The sequence below is a fragment of the Amblyomma maculatum genome, chromosome 9 (genome assembly GCF_055883805.1).
Source record: "Amblyomma maculatum isolate TAMU_Amacu chromosome 9, ASM5588380v1, whole genome shotgun sequence".
Taxonomy (NCBI): Eukaryota; Metazoa; Arthropoda; class Arachnida; order Ixodida; family Ixodidae; genus Amblyomma; species Amblyomma maculatum.
In genome coordinates, this window is record NC_139352.1 from 47,421,478 (window position 1) to 47,430,664 (window position 9,187).

At 46.4% G+C, this 9,187-nt stretch overlaps 1 protein-coding gene across 1 annotated transcript in view; it reads right to left on the reverse strand.

The window, feature by feature from the left end:
* The window catches only part of stan (Protocadherin-like wing polarity protein stan), a 55,628-nt gene extending 49,819 nt beyond the window's left edge, over positions 1 to 5,809 (reverse strand). The window contains exon 1 of the mRNA XM_084578693.1: positions 2,021 to 5,809. Within this exon, the coding sequence (XP_084434819.1) occupies positions 2,021 to 5,377 (3,357 nt within the window). The 5' untranslated portion in view covers positions 5,378 to 5,809. The remainder of the gene's footprint in view (positions 1 to 2,020) is intronic.
* Positions 5,810 to 9,187: the final 3,378 nt, after the last annotated feature.

Consider the following 9,187-nt stretch of genomic DNA (forward strand, 5'->3'; position numbering starts at 1 on the left):
TGAACATACTACATTTCTTGACTATGCTATAGCATGACACAGACAGTTATTTTTTTTTACATCAACTTAAGGTAGCCTACGTTACTATTTTTCAAAAATTACAGGTATTTAACCTTTCTCAATATGCTTTTAAAAAACTCCCCAACAAGAGATCACACAAGTGAAGATGCCGCTAGATTCGATGTGGCACTGCATCGGTAGCACTCCTATAGGCAAATTGTTGGTACCTGTGATAGATACCACCAGTTTTATTTTGTTCATTTATTAATATTTTGTTGATAACTGCTTCAATATAGTGAATTATAGTTTTAACATGATGTGTCCATTTTAGTTTATGTCAAATTCTGCACGCGACCGAGGCAATGCAGCAATTGCCATGTCCAGAGTGTTGAAATTTAATATCATCATCATCAGCCTGACTATACCCACTGCAGGGCGAAGGCCTCTCCCATATTTCTTCAATTAACTCGGTTCTGTGCTAGCTGCATCCACTAGACCCCTGCGAATTCCTTAACCTCATCCGCCTACCTAACTTTCTGCCGGCCCCTGCTACGCTTTTCTTCCCTTGGAATCTAGTTTGTTACCCTAAGAGGCCATCAGTTATCCTCTGTTCACACTACATGTCGTGCCCATGCCCATTTCTTCTTGATTTCCACTACAATGTCAGTAACTTGAGTTATTTCTCTGACCCACTCTGCACGCTTCCTATCCCTTAATGTTACCCCTACCATTTTTCATTCCATAGCCTTCTGCGTTATCCTCAACTTAAGTAGAACCCTCTTGGTTAGCCTCCACGTTTCAGCCCCATAGGTGAATACAGGCAAGATGCAACTGTTGTATACTTTCCTCTTGAGCGATACCGGTAAGCTGCTAGTCATAAGCTGCAAATGCTTGCCAAATGCGCTCCATCCCAATCTTATTCTTGTTATTTCCTTTTTATGGTCCAGATCTGCGGTTACTACCTGTCCTGAGTACACATATTTGCCTACTACTTCCAGTGCTTCACTACCTAACATAAACTGCTGTTCCTTCCCGAGGCTGTTGAACATTACCTTAGTCTTCTGCATATTGAATTTCAAGCCTACCTTTCTACTTTTCCTGTCTAGGTCACCAATCAATCTTTGCAGTTCATCTCCTGAGTTACTTAGCAAGGCAATATACTATCCATAAATCTTATCCACAATGTTAGGGTTTGCATACGCCTTATATCATTGAGAAACCGAAACCACTGCATGAAAAAAATCGAGTTTTAAATTGTTCTGCTCTGTTTCTCAGCTGAGCCATAGCTGGATAATCGGCAATTTGGGAAAGGAACTTTTGAATGACACAAGAAAAAAATTGTTGAAAAATTCAGTAGACCCTTTGTTTAATATTACACCCATCATCAGTACCAAGCTGAATCTTTTCATTAGCATTCCTTTTTGTGTCTTTTGTCTTGAGGGATACTGGTAAACTGTCATTCATGGTTGAGAGTGCCTGCCAAATGAACACAGGCACAATACAAGTCAAACAGACCATATTCACTGAAAACAGAGTGATTTTATAAGCTTGCAAAGAACAACAAATCAAGAACAGGCACATCATCACAGGTATTTTTTTACAAGCAAGCTACAATTATGTGGAGTGATTTGTTGCTTGCTGACCTCTAAGGCTAGACCATATCCATATTTATTGCTATTATCAATATGATGAGTTTGAATCAAGTGGTTGGAAAGAATATTTCATTTTTAAATGCAAATTGTTCAGCAACAATTTATTGCTTTCGAACAAATGTCAACAGAGCCATAAAAAGCTAGAGGACCGAAATCTACTGCGAACATATTTAATATTACTTACAGTTTTCTTCACTGTCTTGGCATGTGCCCTAGTAGCAAGGTATATGTAATTTCATTTTATGCATGTTAGCAAAGTTCTAACATGCATTAATATTGCAAAATGGTTGCAAACGATTTTTACTAAAAGACCCACCTTGTTGAGAATTGCACTGAGGCACCAAGAAGCTGTTTAGTAGGACACTTACCTTAAGAACAGGAGCGTTGTCATTGACGTCTGTGACCCACACCTCAACTTCAACGTCGTTTCGGAGTGGAGGTGAAGATGCACGCACAACCAGCGTGTACTTCTTGTGGGGAGATTCATAATCCAGGTCTGTCCTAGTAATGATCTCAGCAGGTTCTCCCGGCCTCGCGACAAGCGAAAAAGCATCAGCATCTGGGCCACCGACGATGGCATACTGAATGATAGCATTTGGGCCTTCGTCTGGGTCATGTGCTTCGATCTCTCCTGCAACAGAGCCAACTGGGCTGTTTTCTGGGACAAACAGTCGAATCCGATCTGCTGAAAAGCGCGGGGGGCTGTCGTTGACGTCTTCAATATAAACGGTCACAGGCACAGAAGCTGAAAGTGATGGTGACCCCCGGTCAACGGCGAAGGCAACAAGGTGATAGACAGCCAGTGTCTCACGGTCAAGAACCCTGTTTGTCCGAATAATCCCGGATGTTGGGTCGACTCCAAAGGCACCACTTCCATCATTCCCTCCAAGGAAAGTATAACGAATCTGACCATTTAGGCCGAGATCACTGTCTGTTGCCGAGATGTGAACGACGCTTGTCCCAATGAGGGCATCCTCACTGACTGTACTTGTGTAACCAGCAGTGGGGAATGTGGGCGCATTATCGTTGACATCTGCCACTTCTAATTCTACATTTGTTGTGTCCGACAATGGTGGATTCCCATTGTCCTGAGCCATCACAACTAAGGTATAGCCGCTCGTTTTCTCTCTGTCTAGAGGTCTGGTGGTCACAATGGCCCCAGTTGTTGAGTCAATTCTAAACTCTGGGACATCTTCCTCCATTGTATACGTAATAAGTGCATTTCGGCCAACATCGCCATCATGTGCTTCCACTACCAACACTGTCGTTCCCACTGGTACGTCCTCTGGCACAGTTGCAGTGTACGGCGTTCGCTCGAAGATTGGTCGATGCGTGTTCGCATCACTTACGTTGAGGTAGATAGTAGCTGTGTCAGACCGTCCTCCAGAATCTGTTGCGCTGACTGTCAGCACAAACCGTTTCTCCAGTTTATAGTCCAGGGATTGAGCTATAGATACCACTGCCTGCCTGTTGTGGCTGACGATGCTGAAGCGATCCCTTATATTCCCACTAGTGATGTGATAAACGAGGCGAGAATTTTCATCTCGGTCTGATGCTGTTACACTCATCACTGGAGTTCCAGGAGGATCAGCCTCGGACACCGTGCCTTCGTAGATCTTGGGATCGAAGACAGGGTCATTGTCGTTCACATCTTGAACTCGTAGAAGGATCGTGGCTGTGGCAGATCGTGCTGGAGATCCATGGTCTCTAGCAATCACTTGACAGTTATAGTTTGCGTTTTCTTCTCGATCAAGCTCTCGTGTAGTCACTACCCAACCAGTGATGTCATCAATCCGCATGGGTAAATCCGGATGCTCAGCAGAAGACAGAGTGTAGGAGATTTCGGCATTTGCTCCATCATCTGCATCATATGCTTGGACCCTTACAATACTGTGGCCAATGGGAACATTTTCAGGAACAGTTTCATGGAAGAGCGAGGTGTAAAACTTTGGGTCATTGTCATTGATGTCTAGGACATTTACAAGGAGCTGAGTGGTGTTAGACCTCGACGGTGTTCCACCGTCCTGGACCCTGACAACTAGGCGATAGCTGCGTGCTGACTCATAATCCAATGGTGACAATACAGTAACAGACCCTGTGAAACTGTCCATGGCAAAGTGGCCTTGTGTGTTCCCACCAATAAGACTGTACCTCAAAGCAGCATTTGCACCCTCATCAGCATCTATAGCACGAATTCTTGCTATTTCTGGATGGTTTAACCAGTTGATATCTTCAGAGACTTTCACAGAGTAGGAACGCTCTGAGAACTGAGGGTAATTGTCATTATCATCAAGGATGGTAATTTCAACTGTTGTTGATGCCGATTTTCGGTCAGTGACTGGACCTGAGTCACTTGCCTGTACAATAAGCGAGTAGAATGAAATGATCTCCCTGTCAAGAGATGTTTGCGTTGTAATGATGCCACTTTTTGAGTCTATTCCAAAAGCACTGTTCGTACCATCAGGGTTAAGAATTGAATAGTCGATGTTGGCATTCGACCCAGAATCCTGGTCAGTTGCCCTAACTGTGACAACAGTGTAACCTATTGGAACAGACTCTCTGATTGAGGTTTCGTAAGTTGACTGCTCGAACATGGGGGCATGATCATTTTCGTCGAGAACATTCACCTGTAAAGTGCTGCTAGCAGTAACTGGTGGATGTGCGTTACCATCAATGGCAATCACTCTCAGATAGTGAACGTCCATAAACTCCCTGTCCAGAACAGTGGTTGTTGTCACCACACCCGAGAGAGGATCGATGTTGAACATAGCCTGGCTCCTTGCATCAAGTACGGCATGGAGCGAATATGACAAGTCTGATGATGAAGTACCACCAGACGATGCCGTCATAGTTTCTACTACATAGCCACGGTCTTTCCCTTCTGGTACTGAGGCAATGTAAAGGTTTTTCTCAAAATGAAGAGTATGGCGCCTGTTCCGATGGCGCCCAAAGGCAACAGTAAGGTGATAACTAGTATTTCCACAAGATGTAAACCTCGTAGTGACAGCGTCTGTCTCGGGTCCACAAAAATCCCTATGGGCGACCAGGTCTCCTCCAACTCTTTCTATGGCACAACACTGGCTCGATAGCGAATATCCGAACGTAAGGCTGCAATTCCCAGCAAGTGGCAGTAGACTTGCTAATCTTACGATTGGTTCGCTTCGCATGAAGCACGCATCTTGTAGTTGATATAATGTCACGCGCACTGTATCCAAGGTGTCCGGCGAGGTGTCCACGACCGCGCACTCTGAGAATCGTACCCATGTTGTCCACTCGGTCGAACAACACGGCCTTCTGGCACGCACGGTTACCGGTACAGGGTTTTGCGAAAGAGAGTCGCACTGCACGATGTTTTGTAACGTCACGTCTCCAGTGTGATGGTCGACGGCGAACAGGTGTTCAGAGGCGGCCGAGTTCGATGCACGAAGATCGTAAGTCCACGGCGGCGGCTCGTCGGGTTGCCGAAGCGCCGCGCGGAAAACTGCGAAGCCACGCCGGTTATCCACGGGGCTGACGGAGGTCACAAGAGAGTCGGCGACCGTGAAGAGGCACGCCAAGCAGAGCAGCGACCGTCGCAGCGACGGCGCGACCCCCTCACCCATGTCACAACAACTCCACGGCGGACGCCGGCGACGATGACAGCACGGCGGCGAGCGCGCACGCCGAAACCACAACAAGCGCGGGGTCCACGGTGTCTCCGGAGCTCGGTTGCATCGCCGTCGCATTAAAGACCGAATAGGGAGACCGCCTCAGGCTCCACGATTCTGCCGACATGGCGCAGTATCCTTCTGGGGCACGGCGGCGGCTCGCTTCAATTATTGCGCTGGTTTCTGCGACCGCACCGCGCACACACCTTGCATCGATCGGCGTTGGGGTGAAGCCACACTCCGGGAACAAAGCGTGCGCAGTGGTGGTGACGGCACTGAGGCATATCTCACGCGTCGGCTTGTCAACCGCTGCTACATTTAGGGCCACTAACTGCTCTGAAGCAAGTCACTCGGAGCACGGAATGCCAACGACGACATCTCGAAGGATCCTGTGGCCCCATCGGCCCTCATTGTCCGAAAACCGGTCTTTCCCATCGCCGCGCCGACTTCTCAGAGGAGGAGGAGCCCTCTCGGAGAGCAGCAGCGCAGGCCGCCGGCTTTCCAACAAAAACAAAGAAAAAAGATGCCCAGCAAAAGCGCCGCCCGCTCAGTGCGGCACGCACCACAACATACGTGCGGACAGCGCGACTCGCGTTCTCGCAGATGCCGCTAGGTGCCTGTGTGGCGTTCTGGTCGCTCTGCACTGTCCGGAAACAAGTCATTACGGCAGCTCGCGGGCGCTTCGTGCTCGTGGAGTATTATGTTTTTTGGCTTTCCCTGCGCGCCCCGCTTTTGCGGCGGATCTTCCCTTGTTTCTACCGCCCGTGGCTCGGCCGCGAACAAAAGGGCATTAGGCAAAAAGGCCGCGCTAAGAGGAATCGTTTCTAGAGCAACCGTAGGGCACGAAACCGAAGGCGCTTTTGTTGGTATGGCGGGCGCAGCGTACGGCTTGTGTAAATGCTTTTTTTTTCTTTTTTTTTTTTTAGCGCACGTCTCAGCCTTGAGACGACGTCAGCGGGGTTTGTCTGGTGTCAATATACTTTGCAGGCCAACTTGTTTAGCCAACGTTGCGCTTTCTCCGACGTGTGCGAGTGGCGCATATGGCTCTTCCGTTACGCTAATTCGCAGTTAAGTTTTTGATTAAAAATGATCGAGTGCAGTCGCGTGTGCCAGAGCACTACAGAAGGAAGGTATAAATATATTGCCACCCATTGCGCACAAACAGCTCGAGCACGCGGCAGCACTGTATACTATATTGGCGGCGCGGTCTGTTCTTGGAGCAGACGCGCAGTTCGCCTCTCGAAGCAATATATTGTAGGCCACGAATTTGGTGATGAGTGGCCGGCAAACCAGCTGGCGTGACGCGCCCCAATCACATAGACGCGTCACGCAAGAGCCAATGAGAAGGCCCGCGGGACAGCCCCGGGTCGATCAGTGTAATGGCCACCAATCACACGCGCCACACAGGCCCGTTTGCAGCGTACCGCGAGTACTGTTTGCCAGCCGATTTTTCTGTGCTTTTTCACTAGCGCCTGGATCTGCTATGCCAGAAGCGAACAGATCGACATGCGTAAGTGATCCAAGCATATCGCAGATACCCTGTAAGCACGAAACTTGGTCCCGCTTCCTGTCACATACTTAGCGAGTCCTTCCGGAGCAGCGTTTAGTACCTAATAATTCGGAATCGATTGTCTGTTCCGGGTCGGACTTCTCTGGTAATATGGAATAGGCTACATAAGAATGTGGAACACGGCAGTCCGGAGGAAATCAATGATTTAACTGCTATTGGTATGTAGCTTGGAATACAATGCTTATTGGATTTGTCCCCACCAATTGCGAATATATACTATAAACAATGCTACAAAGAACGTCGCATTGGCGAAATTTTACTTCAACATAGTACTTCCAAATCGTCAGCTCGCTGTAAGAAGTTATGGAGCAAATTTTTCCGCCATAACGAACCATGTTTAGGGCGCGTTTTCAACGAAATTTTCGCTAAGCGGAACAGGGTTTTAAAAATGAATTTGCCAATACAATAAGCATATCGCCACCTATCTGTGGACTTCTGTAGGTTTACACCCGTTTGTTTCACTGAATACTTTCGCGGGAATCTATATGTGCTCCTACTGACTCATCCATGAAGGATGCATCGTTGCATGCTTGGTGGTGACGATATAGACTGGATGACTTAGGACAAGGCGCATGCGTAAGTTCCCGTTTTCTTCCGAGCCAGAGCCGCAGTCAATTCGTATTTTACAGCATCCAAGAAGGTTAACCTCCTTTGGTAACATCAACATCTGCACTAAATGTGATCCGCAGTTTAGACTTAATAGGGACCCCCGATGACGTACGTTGAGTTGCAGTTGCTCACCGAGTGTGAAAATCGCTCTACGGCACTTACGGCAAAAAAAAAAAAAAAAAAAAAGGTCTTCTGACTTGTTTGCAGATAAACTAAACAGTGTTTTTAGACTCTTTAGTCCAATCTGACAGTGTTTCAATCATAGAGTTCCTTACACTAACTAGAGGGAAAGCTGAGGGCGCTGCACTTCAGCCACCATGGGCGCGCTAAGAATCATGGGCCGGTGTGCTACTTGTTGCGGGACAGTCGGTTTTTCTCGGGTACGTGGAGTGGCGTTACTGCGATGTTTCTTTTTCGTCATCATCATCATTTGAAGGCGCGTACATAGACTGCGAAAGCCATAGTAGCGAAGGCGCAAAAGCACACGTCGCCAATAAATGGTTTCTGTTTCCCGAAATGCCACTAAAAACTTTCTTAAGTGATGGTACAACGAAAAATATTTTCATACCATTTTTTTATTTCAAAGTTTGCCTATTAAGTGCGAAATATTGGTATTTGTGCTGCTCAAAACTAAGCCAATAGGAGAAAGGGCCATCGCTTATATTGGATAAATCTCACACTGGCATTCTGTTTCTCTCTCTTTTTGTAATTTATAGTCACAATATTCAATCTTAGGACATTATTTACGGTAGAACAACGTTTATCTTTGCATTAGTTTTGGCCAAAAGTTGTAGTTCTGCACTCGGTAGCTCACCGGCCCATGATGCTTTGAGCGCCCATGGTGGCTGAACTGGCTGAACTGGCCGTCTGGAAACTCCATGTAAACGCCCATAGACGGCAGCACAGCTTTCCCTCTAGGTAAGAGTAAGAAACTCTATGGTTTCAATCCCTCAACAAAATTTCGCTTCTACGAAATCTCTCGCCTACCCGTAAGTTCGTTGTAGCGAGTTGAATCTCTCTCTTTATATATATATATATATATATATATATATATATATATATATATATATATATATATATATATATATATATATATATATATATATATATATATATATATATATATATATATATATATATATATATATATATATATATATATATATATATATATATATATATACCCAAGCAAGTAGCAGGGGGGACAGCGGCCGATGTAGCTCAGTTGGAAGAGCACCGGACGCGATATTCGGAGGTCGTGGGTTCGGATCCCACCATCGGCACGTTGTTTTTTCTTCTACTTTGTGTTTAATTATCTTTCCCCTAAACAGATTACATTACTAGTTTCTGTGATTATCTAAGCAAACATTAAAAAAAAAACATAAAAGTGCCATTCCCAACGCTTTCCTTGGCCTCGCCGACTGTTGGCTTCTTTCATTCATGTATTATAACGAGCACCCTCATTTCCACTTAATTGATCTGCTTGTAGCTTACGGGGGCCTCGGTTCTGGCAGTCTTGAAGCCATAGGTAGCGTAAGAGGGTTCTAGCACAGCTTTCGCCCTCGCTCTTGATCACGTTCTACGTGACGCTGGCGGTAACAAAGAACGTTCTACGTCCGCCGCTATGGCTGAGGGTGGCGCTGGTGAACACTCTCAAGGTTGGTATACAGACAACATAAATACCCAAGCAAGTAGCAGGGGGGACAGCG